Here is a 27,146-nt window from a genome sequence, read left to right as displayed (position 1 = left end):
GCAGGCTCACTGTGACACCCCCTACCCTTGATCAGTTGTGCCCATTTCTGGCAGCTAGTGGAATGCTGGGAAATAGAGATGATGCCCTTTCTCCTGTTACTCCAATCATTCATGTCCTCAGTCTTAAAACCAGCCAACAAAGTCAATAACACCAATCATCTATGCATGTATTTATATAGAATTATGTCTATTATAATTATAATTATTTTTATTATACGTATCCACAATTATTTACTCCCCCTCATGATGTTTCAAACCTGCATGACTTTAGAAAGATGTTGTTTTGAAGAACGGGACAACACTGTCAACAACTTTTTACTTCAAAACATACAACCTTTCTTACTTTCATCTTTGATATTTTTCATTGGCTTGATATTCTTTTAAATGAATTGAGATTTATTTATTGCATTCCTGTAAGTGTAAAAAGCAACGTTAGCGCTTTATTTTGCAGACCATTGCCGCCTTTGCACACATACACACACACCATTTTAAGCTTTCTTCACGTTTATTTTACAGTTGTAAATCAGACCAATTATCCATGTTACATCTCTGACACAATATATTCATGCTACAACAATTTCAGCTGATTTGATCCAGAATGCGCAAAAGGATTCTGTACAATGTCATATTCGCTTACACACATCAAACTAAGTAATTTATTAAAAACATAGGAAAATAATAAATAAAATATTGTTTCTCATCACAGTTATTTCCTTCATTTATAACATGATTCTATTTAGATGTTGCATTCAGACACAAGGCTCCATTCGTTCTCAGATTCTTAGATCGGAAGCAACAGGATCAATGTCGGATCAGTGTTTTTTCATTTATGATCATGAACAAATACAACAAATCATTGGAAAGGAAAACTAGGATAACAAATCACAACCGTAGATGTGTTACAGTGGAGCTTGTGTTGAGAAATAATATTTCGTGTTACACATTGTGAACAGTTCAGTTTTAGAATTGTTTAGGAACATGATCTTTAATAATCTGCCTAATGCTTCAGACATGAATTAAATACAAAAAAACATGAACTATGAAGAGATACATCTACACCTATGAGATATCCACAATGTGAACCTAAACAAATAAAACATACACATTTGGGGTAAATTACACAGGTTTTCTGCACATCCTCTTTCAAGTGCATGTGAATGAATGTATGCAGACACATTCACAAACACACACGCACAAACAGTGACAGCTATACAGCTTAAAGAAATGACATCATTAAACACAGTACATAGATGGTGGTACAGTGATCAAATTCAGAGCTCAGTCTTAAACAGCACATGCACATACACACACGTCACACACACGCATAGTGTCTAAAACAGAAGCGAGGTTTGCCTACTTTAAAGTCTGTATGCTATGGAAGCTTGTTTCTGCCACTGAATAATTAATACAAATGTATAAATGCCAAATTGTATCACAATTCTTATTTTTTTCCTGGCAATTCCTTGGCGGAAAAAAAGATTCCATAGTATGCTCCTGTTCACGTCTATCAAAAATAAAATGCATGCATTCAGGGTGATAAAAGGAAAGAGAAAAAAAAGTGCCAGTTACTAGCGCCAGGGTTCCCAAAACTTTCAACCAATGTTTTTTCCATTCCCTCTCCATTCACCCATGATTACTAGATAAGGATTTGTAAAATCAAAGTTTTTTTGTTCATTTCCAAATCAGAAATGTAACTTCCCTGATATTATCAGGTTTTTTCATGAGCGTGGGAACCCTGAATCGTGTATGAATGACATGATCAAAACAAGCGAGCATTAAATATTATAGCCTGAAGGGTACAGATCACAGAGTTAGTTATATTTTTTGGCATAATAACAGTAATAAATAATCGTGTTAATGTTTATAAACTACAATAAAATATAATGTTGACCTGATTAAATTAAACCAGGCACTAAGGAACAAGATCAAATTATGGGTACAATTTCAGCCAAAACAAAATATAACAGTAAACTGAGCAATCATATGGCCACGTCCATGTCTAGAACCACAGTTTTTAAAAAATAATTCCATAAATGTATCTCACTAAAATGGATTAAGTTCATTAATACAACAACTTTAGGTCAGTGTAAAACTACAGAATCAATTATCCAGTGAACTCAACGTTTTTGAATTATATGGGAAATATAACATGATTTATGCAGATGAATCGTTTACCCACAATCCTCCTGTGCTTGAATTGAATCTTCTGAAACCACAAACCTGAGGTATACAAACACTAATGCTAGTGCAACCCTTTAACTTAGTAGGTATAGCTCACCCAAAAAGACATTTTTTTCAATTGGCTTCCATAGTATTTTTCGTTACAGACATTCTTTAAAATATCTTTTTTTATGTTTAACAGAAGAAAAACTCCTTCATGTTTGGAACAACTTGAGGGCGAGTATATGATGGCAGAATTTTCATTTTGAGGTGAACTATGCCTTTAAGAATACAGCTGGAAATACAACACACAACGCCTGTACAAGAATAAATAACCTGGCACAATCTCAGTATGGATCTGACAATTCCCATCTCTTGTTCCAGTGACCACATGCATACACACGCACGCACGCACGCACGCACGCAAACAGTAAGACGTGGCTGAAATTGAGCACAGCTAAGCACTGCATGATTATATTTGACAGTACATGCCCACCAGATGCCATCAACACGAGAGACGTCTCACGTAAACATACACAGCATGACACATCAATATTTCCTCAATTGTGTCCTCAGTGATTACACCATGCTGCTTTCCTGTTTAAAAAAATATAAATGTATGTGTAGTGAAACTACTGAAAACCATTTCCTGTAAGTGTAACGAAACACTTGAAATTTTAATCTGAATTTTTATATCTTATATATTGTGACTTTTGCTTTGAAATGGCACAGGTCTGTTTATTAATAGTAACATGAGCAGAACATTTCGGCCAAAGACATATACATTGTTCAGAATGTGGAAATATGAAAACAACCCAGGACAATGGAAAGGTGGGAAACTTTTAAAAAGTTTGGGATTGATACCATTTTTTTAAATGTTTTTGAAAGTTGTTTTTTATGCTCATTAAAGCTGCATTTCGTTGATTAAAAATGCAGAAGAAAATGTGAAATATAATTACATCATAAAACAACTATAATCTATTTTAATCTATTTTAAAATGTAATGTATTCCTGTGATGCAAAGCTGAATTCTCAGTATCATTACTCCAGTCTTGAGTGTCACATGATCCTTCAGGAATCATTCTAATATTTTCCAGGATTCTTTGATTAATAAAAAGTTACTGAAATTGAAATAGAATTCTTTGTTACATAAATGTCATTTTTTGATCAACTGAATTTATCATTGCTGAATAAAAGTATTAATTCCTTTTTTTAAAAATCTTACTGAACCAAAGCTTTTGAATGGTAGTGCAGAATGCTTTGACAACCTGAACCCTTATCCAGTCAGTCTAACATCGGCTTCATTGGCCATTATGATGCATTAAAGCATACACACATATTTCCTTCCGTCTTGTTTCAAATTCATTCTCAATAAGATTGATCAAAATTAGCTTAATTGATTATGTAGACAAAAGCTGTGTGAAAGATGAAGCATGGATCATAGCAGGAAGTCTGTATAGACACTGTTAGAAAGTCCCGTCTCTCTCTGTGTGTGTGTGTGTGTGTGTGTGTGTGTGTGTGTGTGTGTGTGTGTTTGTGTGTGTGTTGAATATAAGTAGGTTTGGGGATGATAGAGGTTAAAGGCAAATAAAAATAACTCTCTTCTTGCCCTGTACAGTGGAGCATTTCAGGTTTTTCAACAGAAGATCTGTAACTAACTAACCCCTCATCCTCTGCATCACTCATTCCCCACGAGACATCTTCCGGGATGGTGGTCCCATGTGTGAGAGAGAGGGAGGGAGGTTTTAATAGCTGGCGTCTGTCCGGTAGCTGGTGCGGTAAGAGTCTGCGGTCAGCTGAGTGGTCTCCGTGGCAGAGGACGGCTGCATCACGATGGGGCTGCTGCCATCTGTGGAAACAGACACCATTGTCACGCTGCTTTATGATATAACCAGCTAACAGCCCAAACAGAACCCTGAGTTGCTAAGCATTTCAGGAATGATTTTAAGTTCCAGGAAGCAAATGCTGAACAGATCTTTGACTGGCTAAGTAAACAGTCATTTAACTGCAATTCTGAGTGAAACAGGAACATAATATTGGGCAGGGCTTGATTTTATCCATTAGAATTAGTTTGAAACCAATGATACTATTGACCTACCTGCACGGCCTTGGTTATGCCAGCAGAAAAGAAAAGTTTCATTTCAGAAGCAGATAAAATTATGACATTTTGCCATTGGATTATGGATGTTATTCCTTTACAATAACTTGCAATGAATTGTGTACAATAGGGACAGGGACATTTACTAAAAACCCTATTAAATTGTTTGATGAACGTAGTTTTATGTCTAGATATATTTCCTTTTAAAAAAGGAAGTAGGGGATGGGGCATATTGAAGTGGAGTGAGTTGAATTTTTTTTTTATTTTAACATTAAGTTTAAGACCATTAAACTTGAGATGCACCAATATTACAATTCTTGCTGACACCAATAAACTTATAATTAATATTTATATAAATATAGCCAGAAACCAATAGCTGATATTAAAACTATTTACTGTTTTGTCTAAAAACAAAACACAAAAACCTAAAATCAACCGGTTTCAAATGCTAGGAATTTATACATTATAACATTATAGTATGGTATTTGCTAAAGATTACATTAAACAGTGCTAGTTAATGAATTAAATGTATTGTTGCTAGATGTTATGTTTTTTAATAATGAACAAGTAAAAAAATGTATCTTCCGTGTTCCTCAAATAAAGGTTCAAACTTCAAACGGTTATGAATCAGGGTATTGATTCATGATTCTGATCGCATGCCAAACTGCTGAAATCACGTGACATTGGCGAGGAACACAGAAGAGAAGACATTGTTGAATGAAGTCGTAGTTTTTGTTATTTTTAGACCAAAATGTATTGCCGACGCTTCAAAAGAGTCTAACTAACCAACTGATGTCACATATGAACAACTTTGATGATGTTTTCAGTACTTTTCTGGACGTGGACAGCAAAGTGTGCATACACTTACATTCAAAGGACAGAAAGCCCTCGGACAAAATCTAAAATATCTTCAACTGTGTTCAGACGATGAACGGAGGTCTTACGGGTGTGGAACGACATCTGGGTGAGTCATTAATGAAAGAAATGTCATTTTTGGGTGAACTAACCCTTTAAGTCACCAAACTATAATATGCTACTTGCTATTGGTTGTGGGTGTCAGGTGGTATTTGGGGGAGGAGATTCATTCTAGAAAACCTTTTTTAGACTTTTAGAAATCCACTAGCTTAAGTATGGTCAAAAAATACACACATGGACTAATAGCCACAAAACATCCAATTTGATTTCATGTAGTCTTGAAACCGTGTTTGACTATTGTGAATGAATGAGCGAGTCAGTGTGTCTCACCTCTGTCATCAGACTGCATCTGAGCTTCCAAGTCTTCGGGAGACACATAGAAGTCCGGCTCATCTGACCGTGGAGGATGAGGTTTACACTTCCCACAGCAGCAGTTACAGCAGCAGCACAGACAACAGCAGAAGTAACAGCCTGTGGCCACACCACAGAATATAAACAATGCCTGTCAAGAGGGGAAAAAAGGACAAATTAAACAGAAATAACAGTATGTACATTCATTTAGTACTTACACTATGGTTTAAGTGTTTAGGGTCAGGGGTATCTTTTGCTCACCAATGCTGCAATTACATGCTTATAAAGTCTGTATACATACATATATATAAATATATATATATATATATATATATATATATATATATATATATATATATATATATATATATATATATATATATATATATATATATGGTGAAATATTATTTCAATGTCAAATAGCTGTTTTCGATTTTAAAATTAATTTCTGTGATTTCAAATCTGATTTTCAGCCTTACTCCAGTCTCCAGTCTTTAGTGTCACATAATCTTTCAGAAATCATTCGGATATGATGATTTGCTGCTCAAGAAAAATATCTTACTATCATGATCAATGTTTAAATTATTTTTCAGGATTCTTTGATAAATAAAGTTTAAATGAGCATCATTTATTTCAAACAAAAATCTTGTGTAACATTATAAATGTATTCACTGTCACTTTTGATAAATGTAAAGGAACAATATGTAAGGTTTTTGGAATAAAATATACACTAGAACAATGTTATATATTTTGTTGACTTGTGTACTTACATTATCCAAAATATTTCCAAGAATGTTTAAATCCAGAAAAATAAGCAATTTTAACCAGGACTCGGACCTATCAGTGACATCATACCTGCGTTACCCTCAATTTCCGTTTTATTTTGTTTTATTTTATAAAGTTTTATTTTGTAGAAACCATAGACACACCAAGGACACTTGTATAGTGCTTATATACTCACCTAAAGGATTATTAGGAACACAATACTAATACAGTGTTTGACCCCCTTTCGCCTTCAGAACTGCCTTAATTCTACGTGGCATTGATTCAACAAGGTGCTGAAAGCATTCTTTAGAAATGTTGGCCCATATTGATAGGAGAGCATCTTACAGTTGATGGAGATTTGTGGGATGCAAATCCAGGGCACGAAGCTCCTGTTCCACCACATCCCAAAGATGCTCTATTGGGTTGAGATCTGGTGACTGTGGGGGGCATTTTAGTACAGTGAACTCATTGTCATGTTCAAGAAACCAATTTGAAAAGATTCAAGCTTTGTGACATGGTGCATTATCCTGAGTGCATTATCCATGGTCCATTATCAGAGGATGGTTACATGGTGGTCATAAAGGGATGGACATGGTCAGAAACAATGCTCAGGTAGGCCGTGGCATTTAAACAATGCCCAATTGGTACTAAGGGGCCTAAAGTGTGCCAAGAAAACATCCCCCACACCATTACACCACCAGCCTGCACAGTAGTAACAAGGCATGATGGATTCATGTACTCATACTGTTTACGCAAAATTCTTACTCTACCATCTGAATGTTGGTATGTTGGAATGTTGGCTGAAACAGATAGAGACTCATTAGACCAGGCAAAATTTCTTCAGTCTTCAACTGTCCAATTTTGGTGAGCTTGTGCAAATTGTAGCCTCTTTTTCCTATTTGTATTGGAGATGAGTGGTACCCGGTGGGGTCTTCTGCTGTTGTAGCCCACCCGCCTCAAGGTTGTGCGTGTTGTGGCTTCACAAATGCTTTGCTGCATACCATCGGTTGTAACGAGTGGTTATTTCAGTCAAAGTTGCTCTTCTATCAGCTTGAATCAATCGGCCCATTCTCCTCTGACCTCAAGCATCAACAAGGCATTTTTGCCCACAGGACTGCCGCATACTGGATGTTTTTCCCTTTTCACACCATTCTTTGTAAACCTTAGAAATGGTTGTGTGTAAAAGTCCAGGTAACTGAACAGAGTGTGAAATACTCAGACCGGCCCATCTGGGATCAACAACCATGTCACGCTCAAAATTGCTTAAATCACCTTTCTTTCCCATTCTGACATTCAGTTTGGAGTTCAGGAGATTGTCTTGACCAGGACCACACCCCTAAATGCATTAAAGCAACAGTCATGTGATTGGTTGATTAGATAATTGCATTAATGAGAACTTGAACAGGTGTTCCTAATAATCCTTTAGGTGAGTGTATAATATATTGGGTGTTTTATTAGACAGGTGAGCAACTGTTTGGATACATTTATCGGCGGAAAACAAATGATTGTTATATAGCTCAACACAGTCTGTCTTACTGTTTAAATCTCGTTTTCTTTACCACAAGTACCATGTTTTGTCTAATATTGGTCTAGCTTTCTGCAGTGTGCAACAAGTGTCTCATAGTAGCCCCAGAGCGAACGCAGCATTATAACACATTTTCAACACACTTAAATAATGTATCCAATGTGATAAAACAGCGCTGGTTTTATCGCTGGTTTTATCTACATTCGTATGAGCGGAAGAAGCAGAAGCGGCGACTGTGGCACAAGAAAAGAAAAATCAAGTCATTAACCTACGCTGTTTTGATTAAGCTATGAAAATTTACATATTGTGGCTTTAATGCACAATTGTTGAATAAAAAAATATGAATCTATTAAAAAAAAACTTTGACCCTAAACCTTAAAATGGTAGTGTATGTTACTTAGTATATATCTTATGTGTACTTGTGTGTATGACTAACCTTGGCCCACCAGCTGGACAATACGAAGTATGTGTTAACATTCTCCTCTCCAAACTGCTCTGCAACGTAAAGGCCCAGAGATCCGTATTTATCATAGATGTTGCGTTTGGTGGGGTCTGATAAAATGGCATGAGCGTTGTTGATTTCTTTGAACTTCTCAACCGCTTCTGGATTGTCTGGGTTCTTGTCTGGATGGAATTTCAGAGCTAGTTTTCTGCAAACCAAAAGAGTAGAAACGACAATGAAACTGTTATTAACGCACTATGATCTTATTTTAGATATGTTCATGAGAAACTATGGCTATGCTCAGAATGGTCTTCTAATTGGCAACTATTATTTAAAAATAGAATGTGAAATACTAAGCATTATTTCACAATAAATGTTGGTAAATGTATTCAGTCATTTATCCACAAAGAAAATGTATATACTGTGCACAGTATCCATACTACTTTCAACAGTAGTAAGAATAGTATGGTAGAATATTATCCTGAACATCCAGAGGAAGTGAGAAAAATGTTTTGCCGCCCTCTAGTGGATTTAAATGGGCTTAACGCAAGGAAATTTGTGTTTAGTAAAAAATAAAATAAAGTAAAAAATAAAGATACAATAAAACAAAAGGTAAAAGTATAATACAAAATAAGGTTAAAATAAAATAATATAAATAAGGTCAAATTAAATATTATCTAAAAAGGTAAGGTAAAATATTTTAAAATAGGCCCAAAGCAACTTATTTGTATTGGTAATGTTGTAGCAATCTTTCTGTCCATCCAGAGGGTCTCACCTGTAGGATTTCTTTATCTCTTCTGGTGCTGTGTTCTTATCAACTCCCAGGACCAGGTATAGGGATTCTCCCGATGTGGAGAGTGAACGCTGTCTCTGCTGCTCCGCCATTACTTGCACACACACTCACACTCACACACACTCCCCTTACCTCACACAACCACCTCCTCTGTCTGAAAGAAAAGGAAGCGAAACGTTATATGAATTACATGCACCTATATGCAAGTAATTCTGCATTTATGCTTGTACTGCTTTTTGGTTTCTTCCTTTTTACACTTCAGCATAACATGTACATAAAAAGAAATGCAAGAGTGTACATGCTGCCATCCCAGGAATGTTCCCTTTAGCTCAGCAAAATACTGAATACCACTATTACGTCAGTTTAGAGTCAGGCTCATCATTGCTCCAAACGTCTCTGTTCTGGGAACACTGAGTCACTGCATGAACATTGTGTACACTCACTGCACTACAAAAAGTCATGTGACTGTAGCATGCAGGTAGGATGGAAGGGGGAGATGCTGGTTTCCTTTAGGGGTGGCTTTCTTTGCCATGACTAAGAACAAACCTTGTATTCGAATACTATCCGTCCTAGCTATGATTACAATTAGTACTACTTCCCTAATCAAATAGTATGTTAAAATAGTATGGCAAAGGTGCTCTTCCAGTGCACAAATAGCCCTTATGCACTGGTGAAGGAGTATACTTTAGCATAGTAAATGCACGTAAAAGAAGAAGAAAAAAAAAGAGAGGAAAACTTGATTCTATGCATCTGTTGCTTGATTAGATTTCAAGATCTGGGTGTTGCACTCACAAGCGGAGACAGATGAAGATGAGCTTACAGGGGCGGCGGAGTTTGTGTGACTGAATTATTGAAGAAGTCCTGCGTATGTCATAGGAAACATAGGACGATGCACATCCTATTACTGACATGTTTTACATTTCCCAATCCCCAGTGTCATTCAATATTATTATAAAATAATAATTATGATTTTTATTGACATTATTAAATAAAAAATATTAAAGGTGCACTGTGCTACCGGCATCTAGTGGTGAGGTTGTGAATTGCAACCATCCACAGCTCACCCCTCCCTTTTGAAGCGCATAGAGAAGCTATGGTGGCTGACACAGGACAAAGACGTCGTCGTCTGAGACAGCAGAAAGTAGCTAGCACTCTGCAGAGCAGTTTGTCCGTTAAGGGCTACTGTAGAAACATGGCTTCGCAAAATGGTGACTTCAGTGTAAGGTGACCTGCAGCCTCATTCTAAGGTAATAAAGACATAACGGCTCATTATGTAAGGTCTTTATACTCCACTGAAAACAGTTATGTACATTCCATTTCTGTCAATAGATCCTCAAAAATTCTACACACTGCACCTTTAAAATAAATAATTTACTGTACTGTAAAATAATAAAAGAAATTGGAAAACTTAGTAAAATTAGTAAAAACGAATTACTATTTAAATAAAATGTGTTAAATTGTAAAAATAAATAAATCATTAAGCTTTTAATTTGACAATTAACAGTCAAACAAATATATGTGGTGCAGGTTTTGGAGTGAAGAATGGCACTGTTCATTTACACACGTGCGAGTCATTATCACTTGGAAACCACAGTGCATGATGTATTTAAATGACAGCCTTTGTGTTTATAATCACACCATTTAGGGACCTAACCCTTACCCACCCATAACGCGATCGTGATTTTATTTAGCTATATCTTGCGAGCTAATAAATAAATAAATTGTAAAAATGCAAAGAGCATAAAATGGCAAGATTTCATTTGATTTGTCGACTTTTATTCTGAGTATTAAAAAAATTACGTTTATAAGAAAATTAAGTCAAAAATTTTTTGCAGTGTGCAATTAATTTAAGGACAATTAGGCATATATTAACCAGCATTAAAAGTTAATTAAGCTCGTTTTATGCAGGGGGACAAAAGTTGTTGTTCGCCAGAGTATTTGCTACATGACTATGTAGGGTAGGTGTATGTGAGCACATGGAAGGAAATAGAGAGATAATGTCTTCCACACAGGGAGAATCATAAGTTACGTCCTCCTGTACACAGGAAAGTCAATTAAACCATTAACCCAGAGTAATTCAGGTTAACACACTTCCACACAAACTGGCTGCAAGGAGAAGAGACATTTCACTGTCACAAGAAGCCAATAAACTAATCAATTGTTAGAAAAAAATAAAATAATTTTTACTCTTTGAATGAGTACAATTTCCTCTTCCTCATCCAATGAGCTTTCTTAGCGAGAGAGTTTGGTCTCCATTCCAGGTTAATCGTGCAGCTTGTCAGAGAGAATTAGCAGATTAGTATCAACGGAGCGTCTGAATAAGTGAAGGGTTATTTCTGTCCCGCCTCAAACCCTGTGTGCTTCTTTAAACTGGACAATATCATAATTCCTCAAGGTGTGATACATTAAGAGAGAGTGTTTGGGTGAGATTTTGTTGGGCTTCTGAATGTCACAGCTAGCCTTGTGCATTACTGAAGATCTCAGATTAGCCTTCAACCATTTAATTTGTGTCAAAACAAATACAGCATCTGCTCAGATTTTAGTGGCGCTTTCTAATACTACTTACTATTGCTCATGCTTAGGATTTTCAAAGGTCTATTTAAAGGTACACTGTGTTAATTTTAGCAGCATCTAGTGGAGAGGTTGTGAATTGCAACTGTCCACCGCTCACCCCTTCCTTTCGAGGCACATAGAGAAGCTACAGTGGCTGACACAGGACAAAGATGTATCCGTCTGAGACAGCAGAGAGTAGCTAACGCTCTGTATCAGTTTGTCCGTTTAGAGCTAGAAACATGGCAGCGCAAAATGATGACTTCACTGTAAGGGGACCCTAGTGTATGTAAATAGAAATGGCTTATTTGAAGGTAAAAAACAAACAAAAACACAACGGTTCATTATGGTCTTTATACACCAATGAAAACACAATTATGTATATTATATTGCATTTCTGTCAATAGATCCTCATAAATACTAGACACTGCACTTTTAAAATTAAGCTTCAGCGTGTAATTTATGACTGATATACCTCAAAACCTTGCAAATACAAATTACAGAAAAAAGACATCCTGAAAGAGGGACCAGAGTCATATCCAGGGACCACAATATCATAAGTTGTGTCCATAATGGTGTGCTGTCAGAGAATGGACTGCATTTAAAGGGATATTTCAATGCTTTTTCATATTAAACTATTATTCCCTTAACTAAGACGAGTTGAAACATAACTCTCTCGTCTCAGTGCGTGCTCATAATCTCTCTATCGCGCAGTGACGATCTGATAGCATTTAGCTTAGCCCACTAAGCCCAGTTCATTCACTATGGTACCAAACAGAGATCAAGTTAGAAGCGACCAAACACCTCCACGTTTTCCCTATTTAAATACAGTTAGACGAATAGTTAAATGATCGAGTATGGTAACATAAAATAAACACACTTTTCTAAGCGGATTAAAAAGGAGAACTATAATGTATGGCGGAATAGCACTTCTGAGAGTACTTCGGCTTGGCGCAGTAAAAAGTCACGCCTGAAACATCCTCCCTCACATCTCCCCCTCCCCCCTATTGACAGAAATGAGAGAGGGAGGGGGAAATGTGAGGGAGTATTTTACAGGCGGGACTTTTTACTGCGCCGAGTCGAAGTACTCTCAGAAGTGCTATTTCTATACAGAGGTGGACAGTATTTACTTGAGTACTGTACTTAAGTACACTTTTTGAGTATCTGTACTTTACTTGAGTATTATTTTTTCTGGAAACTTATGACTAACTTCACTACATTTGAAAGACAAATATTGTACTTTTTACTCCACTACATTTTTATCAAGGTCCTCAAAGTTAAAAGTCGTTTCTGTGGCAACTTTGAAAGTCAGTGGATGATTTTGTTCTTCTTTAAAAGGTGTTTGGGTTTTTAACAAGGAATCACTCTTGTAGGGTAACGTGAAGTTCAATGATTTCATGGCATTTTTGGAGTTCTGATTTATAGTTTATAGTTCTATTTATTTATAGTTTATTTATAAAATGGAAGACGGCAGATGTCAAAATGTTCTTTTTGGCGAGTATTCACATAAACAAAGTTGATTATGCGTTATGTGAAGATAAACAGTTAGAGAATATCAGATGTGTATCAGTGTATTGGATCCATGCATTCAGCCTTAAAGTGACAACAGCTTTGTAAAGAGCTTTGTAACTTATATACAAGTATTTAAATGAGTTTAAGTTAGTCGTATGCTAGTATGTCTGATGGAGCATCATGGTTTTGGCTTAAACCATCATGATGGCTTGGTGTTCATTTATACAACAATAATAAAATAATGCGTTGACATAAAAAACCGACTCTGGGGATTCTGTAGCACTTGTTCTTTTAGACCTGAGTGCTGCTTTTGATACGATAGACCACAATGTTCTTTTATCTCGCCTAGAACATGTGGTGGGTATAAAGGGAACTGCCCTATGCTGGTTTCGTTCATATCTTTTAAACAGGAGTTTCTCGGTTAACATCAGACAATGTCACTCTGGCTCCGTCCCGCTGGCCTGTGGTGTCCCCCAGGGCTCTATTCTGGCTCCCGTTCTGTTTTCTATTTATATGCTTCCAATTGGATCTATCTTTCGAAAGTATGGTATTAGTTACCATTGTTATGCAGACGACACACAAATATATCTCCCTATAAACCATGCAAATAATTTAGACACACTGACAGCTTGCCTTGATGACATTAAAGCATGGATGTCTTTAAATTTTTTAAGTCTAAATGAGAGCAAAACTGAGGTTGTGGTGTTTGCCTCCTCTGTTGACAAAAACTTTTCAAAATTAAATCTGAGTGTGCTGGCGCCCTTTGTTAAACCATACGTGAAAAATTTGGGTGTTATACTTGACAGTGCCTTAAAGCTTGATAGGCAGGTAAATCAAGTTGTTAAGTCAAGTTTTTATCAACTGCGTGTTCTGGTTAAAACAAAGTCGTTTCTCTCTTTTAATAACTTTGAAAGAGTTGTTCATGCTTTTATCACTACTAGACTAGACTATTGCAATTCCCTATATCTGGGGATTGGACAGGCCTCTTTGAACCGCCTTCAAATGGTTCAAAATGCAGCTGCTAGAGTTTTAACGGGAGCACGCAAATTTGAACATATCACCCCAATCCTACGCTCCCTTCACTGGTTGCCTGTGCGCAATAGAATTGATTTTAAGGTACTGTTATTGGTTTTTAAATCATTAAATGGATTAGCACCACAATACCTTACAGACCTGCTGATTGAACACCACCCAGGGAGAGCACTTAGGTCTGCAAATCAGAGACTCTTAGGAGTCCCTAAAACTAGATTAAAGTCTAGGGGCGACCGGGCCTTCTCAGTAGCCGTCCCTAGACTGTGGAACACCCTGCCTATACAAACTAGAACTGCTCCTACATTATCCATTTTTAAATCACAGTTAAAAACATTTTTATTTGATAAAGCATATAATTCATGATTTATCTGTCTTGAATGTTGTTTGTTGTTTTTTGCGGTGATATGTGTATGTGTGTGTATATATATATATATATATATATATATATATATATATATATATATATATATATATATATATATATATATATATATATATATATATATATATATATATATTATCTTTATTTTTATTTCTCATGCTTTTATTATTTTTCTATGTTTATTGATTTCCATGTACAGCACATTGGTCAACGGTAGTTGTTTTTAATAGTGCTGTATAAATAAATTGAAATTGAAATAAATTGAAATTGAAAAAAGGAAATTTACTTTTGATACTTAAGTACTTTTGAAAACAAATACTTCTGTACTTTTACTTAAGTAAAAATCTTTTTTTAGAACTTTCACTTGTAACAGAGTAATATTTGACCAGTAGTACTGTTACTTTTACTCAAGTAATAAAGTTGTGTACTTTGTCCAACTCTGTTTCTATTAGTATATAGTACTGAACCCGTCCGATAGTGTTTGTTGTATGAATGCAAGCCTAGCAACATCTATTCTGCATACTTGTATGTATGTATGTATGTGTGGAAGCCTCTTTTGACTTCCAGCAGTCACATCTCAAACCCCCCCAGCACATGGAAGCAACCATAATGCAGTGTGCAAAAAAAATCTATGTAAAAGTCTGTGGCTACAATTTGTATCTAATATTGTGTCAGTAATAGGTGTTTGTGTGTATGTGTGGGCGGTTTGCTTCAGCGGGTCAGTAAATGTGATTACTAATAGGGTTTTCATCAGGAGCAGGGCTCTGCAATGCAGCTCACCAAAACACTACATCCATCTCTCTTCCTCTCTCACACTCCCTTCCCCCTCCGTGTTTCTGCACCACCATATGGTCCAGCTAAATCTTTAGTAGCCATCTCAGCCTGTGGACTACAGACGGCCGCTAAAGTCTCCTCTCCACAGCTTAATGAAAATCACTGAGTCCATGTCTCTCCCATAAATGTTTGTCCATCAATTCTGTGTCTGGTCCCTCTGTTTGTGTTCTAACATCCCTCCCACGCAACTCTATGTGCATCCTCTTTTCTCCATCTGTCCGAGCAGGTGAAGTGATGCGGCTTGTATTATGTGCTGCTGGTTTTAAAAGGTCTGTTTGTAGAGGGATGGAAGAACAGGAAAGAGCGGTACATGTTTGATGAGAGTCTGTACACAATGAACAAATACACAGAGGCTGTGACACACACACACACACACACACACACACACACACACACACACACACACACACACACACACACACACACACACACACACACACACACACACACACACACACACACACACACACACAGAGTAATATTGTTGACGCAACTAAAACCAGGGTTATTATTGCAATAAAACTAAATATAAAAAATAAAGTTTTTCAGCTAGTTGCCAAGGCAACATTTATAATAATTGTAAAAGAAAACTCCAAGAACTAATTAAAATGACAAATTTAACAAAATTGGTAAATAAAATGTTAACTAAAATGTATCTAAAAGTTAAAACAGAATAAATATAAATAAAATCTATCAATGATACTAAAATATTTTTTTTAAATATTATTATTATTGATAATTAAAAGGATCTGAAGCATCAAAACAGCATAAGGAGCAAACAGGTGGTGTTCAAAGGTTTGTGTGTGTGTGTGTGTGTGGGGGGGGGGGGGGGGGGGGGTCTCAGAGAAGACGACCTAACAGATTAGAAGTGGATGTGATGAACAAAAAAGCTGAAAGCATTAGAAGAAAGGTTTTTTCCATAACTCTGATAGAAATTAATTTATCATTACAGTCCCGTCTCGTGCAGGTTTACTGATGTAAACACACTAATTGGCATTTTTAATTTCAGCCACTTTACATCACACAACTCATATCATTGCTGTCCTATGTCATTGTTATGATTCCTAATGTCAGTCTACTTTCCTACATCCACCCGGACTATAAAACGGTAAAAATGCTTTGGCAGTTTGACACGTGATCAGGATCATGAATCAATACACTGATTCACAATCGTTTGAATCTTTATTTTCTTTACTTTATAGGATTCAAAACAAACCAGAAAGAAAAAAAAAACAATGCTGAATAAAGTCGTAGTTTTTGTAATTTTTGGACAAAAATGTATTTTCATACTTCAAGAGATTCTATTCTTTTTTTTTTACAAAAATAATGAGAATGTACAACATGAATCCATTTTCCAAACCGTGTTTTTGTCTTCCCTGAATCATTATGGTACACTTATTAGTATGTATTAAGTATTTATATTGGGACTATTTCAGGCCAGACTGGTAGGTAGGAGCACAGTCCCTGCGTGACTCGCCATAGACATAAACAGAGAGAAGTAGCTCCGGCTGCAATGTTCTTCCGCAAGATGCATGCAGTTCTGTTTATTAACCACTAGAGTGCAAAAAGTTATGGACTGCAGCTTTAACCAACATGTCACATATGGACTAATTTGATGATGTTTTTATTACCTTTCAGGACAACCTTCCATACACTCTTGTACTAAATATAAAATATCTTAAACTGTGTTCTGAAGATAAACGGAGGTCTTACGGGTGTGGAACGACATTAGGGTGAGTCATTAATGGCATCACTTTCATTTTTGGGTGAACTAACCCTTAAATGCTGCCTTCACGTGCTATTTGGAAACTTCCCATTTCCCCACTTCCGAAGTCACGTTTACAAGCTCATCACATTTGTGTCGGAAAGAATAGGAACCATGGAAGACACCATGGGCCTCATGTATCAACTTTTTGTGTACACACAAAAACTTTGTGTACAACAGCTGTGTCACTCACGGTCGGATGTACTAACAGTGAAATTAACGCAAGAATGTCCTTTCCTCAACGCCAATTTCATGTCTGGCGTATACATACATTTCTCATCTGTACGCAAACTCTGACCCACGTGTACAAACTCTTTTACTAGAGTGAGAAAAGTAGTTAAGAATACTTAAAAACTGTTTTCATTTTGATATAGGCTACATGTGTATAGCACATTAATGTTTCAGTTTTATTAATGGCGAGATGCACTGAAATTACGTAAAGGTGCACTTATGCAACTTTCCGTCCACTAGAGGGCGCCTATTCAAAACAAAGGCGTAGTTTGATGATGCAAAGTTTGAGTGCAGCATCTCGGGACATGTGGTCTTCACCTCACAGCCGGTGGAAAATAAGACTCGGGCAGAAATCACGTTCACGGATGCGGCTATTAACATTACTGTAGTGTAAAGCAGAGCAGGGCCGAGTGTTGAGGAGCTGAGCACGGCCAGTGGAGCGATTGTTAAACAAATACCCACCTTGCGAACACCGGGACTTTTATTATGACGGGACAGGACAAATTCGCCGGGCGCGCACACTATTTCCGCTCTTCCAGTTATGATTATGAGGTAATGCAGCTCTGTTTATCATATTAGATACATTTACGTGTGTTGAAAATGATGTTATGACGTTACTCCGTGCGTTCACTTGTCCACACTGCTAAGAGTAAAGCGCTCTAGCAGATCTGACGCAAATTGACGCAATTTTCACAATTTACAAATAGTTGGAAATATTTGGGATATTGTAGGTACTCAACTGAACAAAATATATAACACTGGCTTAGTGGTTTTGGGATATTTTACTGCAAAAAATACTGCATAGTGCACCTTTAAAGTCATTACTCAGAATTTAAACAAAAATTATATGAATTTAGACAAACGTGGATGTGCAACGTTTGATCACTTTTACTGTGACGCTGTTTCAATGACAGCAATGATTAAATGCAGGCTAATTCCAATGATTCCTCTTCAAACTAAACTGCATATCTCATGTTATGACAAAATATGTTTTAGCAAGAACGATGATCAGTGATGTACACTTATATTATATTATATATTAATGATATTTTAGACACTGCAGGATTCGGTGGTTGAATGGTCCATTGTCCGGTTTGAATATAGGTCCAATGATAAGAGCTTACTGTAGCCTACAACCGGAGTTGCACGGACACAGATTGTAAAGACATCTTCACAAAATTATGAAAAATAACACTTTATTTGAAGGATACAACTTGAAGAAAAAGTTAATTTTGCACGTTTCCTTTTTAAAATACTCAGACAAGAGTCAGACAATTGTATTTACACTGCACTAAATATGTTGGCCTATTTGTTTCCAGTAAAAATAGCCTAAACATACGTTCACATTATCAGCAAAACTGCATGAATTTTATTTGATTTGAAGAGTTTAAAATTAACTAAATATTTTTTATTAAAATAACACTATTTAAACAAAAATACCTGAGAAGTATTTTATAAAATTTAGTTTTTATGGATATTTTGATAGATTTCTTCTAGAGCATAAAAAGAATATTGAATGATTTTCAGCAATGTAATGTGTCAGGCACAAATCGCATTTGTAGTCCGTATCTAATATTTTTCAATGTCTTTTACCTTTGACTGTTAAACATGGTGTTACGTGGATGGGAATATGCATGCAAATGATAAGCAGATAAGGTCATGCATAGTAAAACTAGGCGTTGTAAGCTCGATATATAGTGATTTCGGGGAGGAGACAGGGTGGAGATGCACGTACGTACAATCTTCTGCTTGCTGGGATTTATAAAGGGATTTTTGCACAGGTTCTGGTGTACACATGGTTTTATAAATCTGAATCTGAGAATCTGCTTGCCAAAGAATATGAAATCCTGAACATATATACCTTGTGGGATTAGATTTCCCAGAGGGCCTCTGAATTAGCCGAGGAAGAATAGAAAAACAGTCAATGTGTACGTGAATTGGGCAACACTGGTTGCACTGTGCGTTTCTGACCCATAAGAGATTTGTTATTAAAGCTGACTTTGTCCCGCAAGAACAAATTATAGAAACATTTGTTTTCTTGACATTATTTTGTGATACGCTGTCTTTTTTATATCATCACATTGAAGTGTCACTGCTGAAAAGTGCAGGAAACACTGCTTAAATTTTTATTTTTATACTGGGGTAATTCTGGAGTTACAGATGGGGCGGCAAAGCTTTTTCTTAGGCAGTTGCTATCCCAGTAGATCTGTCCCTGAATGCTGCAAACTTCACATACTTCAGAAAATAAAGCATTTAGTTGATTAGGATAAGCCATCATTTTCACAGCTGTAAACACTGCGCTTTTCTTACATTGAGGGGGTTTGGTGTCATGGAAGCTTTGTTTAGATGCAATTAAAAAAAACAACACACACACACACACACACACACACACACACACACACACACACACACACACACACACACACACACACACACACACACACACACACACACACACACACACACACACACACACACACACACACACACACGTCTCCCATAAATCCTGTAGAATTTATCCAATCAGATGACGAGGCTGAGACTGTAACCATTAACTGAGATCAGAGAACCACAAATGAACATGAATGAGAGTTCAATTATTGAGCACTTTAAATTTCAGGAGGTACTTATTTTAGGACAAATGAGTTTGACAGACGTTCAAGGGAATCCCTGTTTTAAGTGAATCTGATCAAGTAACTTCTACCATGATTGCTTATGGTGACTTAAATTAAATATGTGAGCCATGTGAATTTTCAGGTCAGTAACACAGATTGAAAATGAAATTGAAAGTTATTAAAAAGGCCAAGTATGGTAACCAGTATGGTTTCCATTGCACAAAAGGTTTAAAGAACCATTCACAAACCGGTTCTTTGGGGAACCAAAAATGGTTCTTCTATGGCATCACTGTGAAACCCCATTTTTGGCTCTTCCTGGCATCTTTATTTTTAAGGGTGTACTTGGAAATTGTGCTCTGCATTTAACCACACACAAGTTAATGCACACACATTAGGAGCAGTGAGTAGTGAAGATACACACACACTGCAAACCATGGACACACACACAGCTGGAGCAGTAGGCAGCCATTTTGCTGTGGCACCCGGGGAGCGACTAAAGGTTAGGTGCCTTAATCAAGGCCACCTCAGTCATTGAGAATCGAATCCGCAACCTTTGGTTTACCAGTCTGACTCTCTAACCAGGCCATGAGTGCCCTGACGACTGTACATACACACATGCACAAGACCCCTCCTGCATGATGATGAGGAACAACATTCTTTGAACATTTCTCTCTTTTCCTCAATTCTATGCTAGCAAAAAAAATTGTCTTGATAGTGCGAAAGTGCAACTTAAACAAAAAGTGAACAAGCATCCTTTTAATGAACTCAAGACACATCTGAAACTATTAAATGTCAGTTAAAAAAAAACAACCCATTTGATTAAAACAATAGTTCTTGACCATGCAGTAAGCATTATTTCATAACATTTCCCATTTAATTGTGAATATTCATTATGATCACTAAAAGAGCAGTTATACAAATGTTTAGGTAGTATTAATCCAGTGTGTGTCATCTTTGATGATAAGAATCACAAAGCGGGTCTAATAAACTAGCCTCATTCTGGCAATCAAACATGACGATCAGTGCAGTGTGTTAAATATAGCGTGAGACACTGCACTGCCCTGCATACATCAGGATATAGAGCTGCATGATATTCTGGATGAATTGAGAATGACATTTTTTTGGTTTAAAAAAGATCACGAGTTTTCCACGATTCTGAATAGTCACTCACAACTAAACAAAATTACATGTAATTTACTAGAGGTTCGGACAAAATGTTAATTGCCGCTGTCCATTTAAAACATTTAATTAAATTGATTTAATTTTAATAATAATAAAAAATATTAAAAATAATTATATATTAAAAATAATAATAAAAAAAATCTGATTCAATGACTCACTCAAAGACATCACTTATTTCATTTGTAGATTTTGAACGAATCTCTTGAATATAAATCAAATTTAAATTTACTTAATCCGTTTGTGTTGAGATTACATGAATGATTTGTATAGTGTTATTTGAAACTAGGTGGGGCTTGTTACCAGCATGCTTTGCACATGGCTAAATCAGGAGAGAGTAAATGTTATTTTACATGTAAAAAAATATATTTTATGTATTTTTTAGCAAGATGAGAAACTTGATTGTGTTTAACAGTGTTTAAAATTAAATGATGTTGAAATTATTAGAACAATTTAAATTACAGTGGGTTACCATTATGGAGAACATTGAGGCATTTGTTTAGCCTGTGGACTAATTCAACTAAAGTCATCATACCAGCTTTGCTGAAGGAGTTTTTAATGCTTAGCATTTAAGATGCTAATGTGAGCAGTTAATAGCTAAAAGTTTTTTAACTGGCTAGTGCAGTATTATAATTCAATTGTGTAACATTAAATTAGATGAAACTGAAGTGGATTAATGAAAGTGAAACTGAATGCCTGAATCATATCAAAGAGCCATTTACAATTCACTTTGACACTATTTAATTGAGTCACTTAAAATGTATTCATTCCATGATGTTGAAGTTACATGAACAAACGATGTTTAACTTAATTGATTCATGTGGGACCAATACACAATTAAATCATGTAAATCTAACACACTTTTTTTCATTGTGGATCAGCGCCAACACAGCTCTAAATGTTTGCTGTGATCGTACAAAGTAAATAAGATCACATGGGTGTTTGAATCGGCATTGCAAAATTTTAACGATTATTTGTGAAATTCTCTCAGGTTGAGTGGGAAATTGTATGAGCATGTGTGGTGGTTTCTCCATCAAAGATCTCCATCAGGGCAATATACAGAGCCAAGAGCCATATCTCTTAAAAAGTAGAGACGAATGAATAAAGACAGCAAAGTGTCTCTAAATATTGTTTTCATTAATATTTAACTACCACCCATTTCATAATAAAATGTTGTGTGAGAACAAGTATGGTTTCTTTTCATCAATCTTTAACTTTTGATTCTTCATTCTTGCTTTTGGTTTCAGGGTCTGTTGCATATCAAATATGAACCTTACAAATAAAGTCCCAAAACAGTTTTAAAAAAAAGAGTGGGAAAAGGCAGTTTTCAGGGTTTTTTCCCAAAAATTTATCAAAATAAGTTTTAATATGGGTTTAGATTACGGCTTTTGAACTTTTCTTTTGGTATTTTCATTTACTAAGACCCTACTGTTTAATTCCAGAGATACTGGGATCTAAAAATGGCTCAAAGAATTGATATATTGTGCACATTACTTTGCATACAGCTGTTCCTTTTTTCCTTTAAAAAAATAAATGTCTGAAGAACAATAAAGGTGAAATTAGAAATGCATCTTGTTTCCCTTTATTAAAACAATTGCATAGAATATAGCCCTGCCTGATATTAATTGTCCTAAGTTTGCATGCCAGTAAACTTAGTTTTAAATATTACTAGTATTAAATAACCACCATATGATTTTACATTCTGGTTCTTAGTAAACTTTCTTTTATTATGTTCACTGTAAATGCCCAATATGGTTCAATTTCATAGATATGGGGATCTCAATGCAGCTCAATGGCCAAATTGTTGAATATTACACATTTTTAAAACCAAATGTGGGTCAATTTGCATAGAATTGACACTTATATTATTATTTGTATTTAAAGGGTCTGAAGAATAAATGACAATGAAACTATAAATGTAGCTTGTTTCCCTCGATCAAAAAAATACAACATACCCATCTGAGTGCCAAAAATATACACTGACAAGATGAAGTTGAGGCACATTAACTGGCTCAGCAGTCTGTTCATGAGATTATGAACAGTTTCAGAGATATTTAGAAGAAAGAATGTTGTTCATTTTAACAGCTTCTGAAGCTAGCAAGAGTTCAAATATGCAATATTGTAACATGTTTGAAACGAGTTTCATGCTTCTAGGAAAGTGTGTTTGCTATTACCGAACATATTCACACAAAAAAGAAGAAAAAAAAGGAAAAAAAGATTTGCCTCATCTGGATTGTATTACAATTTCTCAGAACATGTGACGCATAGTCAATCATAGATCGAGGGCATATTTAGGGGAGTCACTGATAATACCTCAAACTTTGAAATATTTAAGGGCTCTGCCCAGGTAAATAGGACCCCAAGATATATTTTATGTTTCACACTGAAAAGAAATGATCAAAATGTAAAGAAAAACAAAAAAAAATTACCCTGCTCTGAGTTGACACGAAATGATCATATGCTTCAACATGCAGTGCAAAAGTTTAGGATGAGAATATTCACACATTCAATTGATCAAAAGAGACATAAGACATTTACAGGTCCTTCTCAAAAAAATAGCATATTGTGATAAAGTTCATTATTTTCCATAATGTAATGATAAAAATTAAACTTTCATATATTTTAGATTCATTGCACTCCAACTGAAATATTTCAGGTCTTTTATTGTTTTAATACTGATGATTTTGGCATACAGCTCATGAAAATTTCAAAAAATTAGCATATCATGAAAAGGTTCTCTAAACGAGCTATTTACCTAATCATCTGAATCAACTAATTAACTCTAAACACCTGCAAAAGATTCCTGAGGCTTTTAAAAACTCCCAGCCTGGTTCATTCCTCAAAACCGCAATCATGGGTAAGACTGTCGACCCGACCCTATCCAGAAGGCCATCATTGACACCCTCAAGCGGGAGGGTAAGCCACAGAAAGACATTTCTGAATGAATAGTCTGTTCCCAGAGTTGTATCAAGGCACCTCAGTGGGAAGTCTGTGGGAAGGAAAAAGTGTGGCAAAAAACGCTGCACAACGAGAAGAGGTGACCGGACCCTGAGGAAGATTATGGAGAAGGACCGATTCCAGACCTTGGGGGACCTGCGGAAGCAGTGGACTGAGTCTGGAGTAGAAACATCCAGAGCCACCGTGCACAGGCGTGTGCAGGAAATGGGCTACAGGTGCCGCATTCCCCAGGTCAAGCCACTTTGGGCTACAGAGAAGCAGCACTGGACTGTTGCTCAGTGGTCCAAAGTACTTTTTTCGGATGAAAGCAAATTTTGCATGTCATTCGGAAATCAAGGTGCCAGAGTCTGGAGGAAGTCTGGGGAGAAGGAAATGCCAAAATGCCTGAAGTCCAGTGTCAAGTACCCACAGTCAGTGATGGTCTGGGGTGCCATGTCAGCTGCTGGTGTTAGTCCACTGTGTTTTATCAAGGGCAGGGTCAATGCAGCTAGCTATCAGGAGATTTTGGAGCACTTCATGCTTCCATCTGCTAAAAAGCTTTATGGAGATGAAGATTTGGTTTTTCAGCATTTTTTTTTTTACTGTACTATTGTTTATTTTTGAAGTAATATTAAAAAGCATAAACAAGACCAGTGAACGCAAGTTTTCAATGGACAAAAAACAAACAAACAGAGGGGACTTTTCATCCTCAATTCAGAAATCAATCTCACACCACAGTTCTAACTGTATGAGAGGAGGATCTCCTAACACCCCCAACATACACTACACACAGTTAGTTAGCCTGTGTTGACCGCCTGGAATACTGACTAAACAAAAACATTCAAGAATCCTGGCACAGCGGTGGAGAGAAAACAACTTCCAAGACCATCTAGTTAATTAGCTAATGGAGTGCAAAGGTGCTTTCAGCAGGTCTTCTCAATGAGATGGACCACTCAGAGTTATGCAGCATTTCAGAACAAAATAGATGGGCAACCCACAGTGAAATACAAACCTGAGATTTGATTAGGGGCCAAATTAACCTCCTAAGACCCAGGAAAACTAAGTTCTTTTGAATTTTTTTTAATGTCGTTACATTGTATAGAAAACATAAGAAACAAATGGAATTTTTATTTATTTATTTTTAGAAATATTATATTTTGGTCATGTTATGTGTTTCCTTGTAAGTACACCAAGTCAAAATAAAATTACATGTATAGGCAAACATTTTCTTTTCTTTTCATTCACCAATTAATGAATCTATATATATATTTATTATTATTATTATTATTATTATTATTATTATTATTATTATTATTTAACCAAATTGTGTTTAAAGATGATTCTCAACTATTTTTTTATGAAAGATATCCTAAAATGCATATTCATGTGTTCTTGGAGCAAAAAAAAAAGATTATTAAAGTACATCGATACTTTCCCTGTTCAAGGCTGTCCTGTGAAACCTCAAAACAAATCTCTGAAAAGCCCAAAATGTGCCCTTTACAGGACATAAAGCCAGACTGTGATATGCATGCTGGCAGAGAAATTCACAAAAATATTATTTCCTCGTACGTGGACAGTGGCACCCGGGAGGTTAAATATGGGTTAATGACAACAGAAGATGATGGAAGACTGAACACTTCAGAAGGAGCACACAATAGCACACACACACACACACACACACACACACACACACACACACACACACACACACACACACACACACACACACACACAAAGTATACCATAAGATGAAATAAGTAAAATTGGAAAGTCATCTGAACTTAAACAACAAGAACAAGCTTTTGAACAAACTTTAGGAACACAATAAACAAGATGAAGGACCCACAGGCAGAAACATAAATCAACGCCTATGTGCAGATAAATGATAATTACAACTCATAAACCTGATAATAAAGAGTAGACTATAGGAAGTGTTTTTCTGTCAAGATACAGGAAAGACTGTAACGACTGACAGTGTTTTACCCAATGAGGTTTAGCAAGACCATTGTTTGAAATTCAGCAGCAACACAAATCTAATCAATAACCTCAAATGCTGATGACAGTCTTGTGGGAAGAGTTTCAATACTGATGGAAGCCAAACGGTGCAGTGTTAACAGCCCGCTTGGAGATTTAGAGCCTTTAATCTCCCTGTACTGCGCTCAGCATCCATATTGGTATGCTCGTTAAAGAGATAGTCCACCCACATTTAAAATTATATCATCATTTACTTTGTCCAAATTCGTACGAAACAAAAGAAAATACAGAATGACAGCCGTAGTCACCATTCACTTTAATTGTATGGGAAATAACGCATTGAAAATGACCGGCTGATTGGAGCTGTCAGTCCTTCCCATCTCGTTTTGTATTGCAGGAAGAAAGAAAGTCATGCGACATGAGGGTGAGAAAATGATGACACAATTTTCACTGGGTGAACTATCACTTTAATGCTGGTTCACCGGGCTGCATTAATCTCTCTCGCTCAAAAACCTACTAACGTTACAGCAGGACTAACGTTAATCCATGAGCAAGGGCAGTGTGTGTGTGTATGTGTAGCAGGATTGAGACGCACAGATAGGATTCTCCTCTGGCTGGGTTCACATTTCTTACCGTCTAGGAGAGAAACGTAGGTAGAAGTGCCGATCGTCAGTTCTTCGTATATTATGTCCTATATCTATAAACGGCCTTCAAACAGTAGTGAATCAATCTGGGTGCTCTGAAGCAGCGTCCTAGGTCTTGATCGTGAGAAGCGTCTCCGCTCAATGGGAGTCGTGCGCTGACGTCACGGTCGATCTAGAAAGGAAAATGGGCGGAAACGAAAGAAGGAAGCCGTTTGCGGGACGAATGCATTTTTGATCGCATTTGCTGTTTTCATTGTCAAAATTATTAAGGATAATTGTATGTATGTAATGGTATAGTAACAAAAAACAAGGTAAGTGCTACGTGCTGGCTAATGAAGCATTTCAAAATAAACAAATAAAATAAAGAAATAAAAGTTACAACGAACGTTATATTTAAACTGTTTTGACATGAATATGTTTACTTATTTTGTATTAATTTATT

The 27,146-nt window shown here is 36.2% G+C and overlaps 1 protein-coding gene across 1 annotated transcript; it reads right to left on the bottom strand.

Moving 5' to 3' along the window:
- Positions 1 to 492: 492 nt before the first annotated feature.
- dnajc5ab (DnaJ (Hsp40) homolog, subfamily C, member 5ab) lies at positions 493 to 26,917 on the bottom strand. The gene is made up of 5 exons (XM_067446514.1): positions 26,694 to 26,917; positions 9,032 to 9,203; positions 8,251 to 8,464; positions 5,504 to 5,675; positions 493 to 4,009 (listed from the first exon to the last, which is right to left on the bottom strand). The coding sequence occupies exons 2-5, from the start codon at positions 9,139 to 9,141 to the stop codon at positions 3,906 to 3,908; spliced, it is 600 nt and encodes a 199-aa protein (XP_067302615.1). The 5' UTR covers positions 9,142 to 9,203; positions 26,694 to 26,917; the 3' UTR covers positions 493 to 3,905.
- Between the last annotated feature and the right edge of the window lie 229 nt (positions 26,918 to 27,146).

Source organism: Pseudorasbora parva, chromosome 6, assembly GCF_024679245.1.
Source record: "Pseudorasbora parva isolate DD20220531a chromosome 6, ASM2467924v1, whole genome shotgun sequence".
Classification (NCBI taxonomy): domain Eukaryota; kingdom Metazoa; phylum Chordata; class Actinopteri; order Cypriniformes; family Gobionidae; genus Pseudorasbora; species Pseudorasbora parva.
Note: the sequence above shows the minus strand (reverse complement) of the source record. Positions and strands in the feature narration are given on the sequence as shown.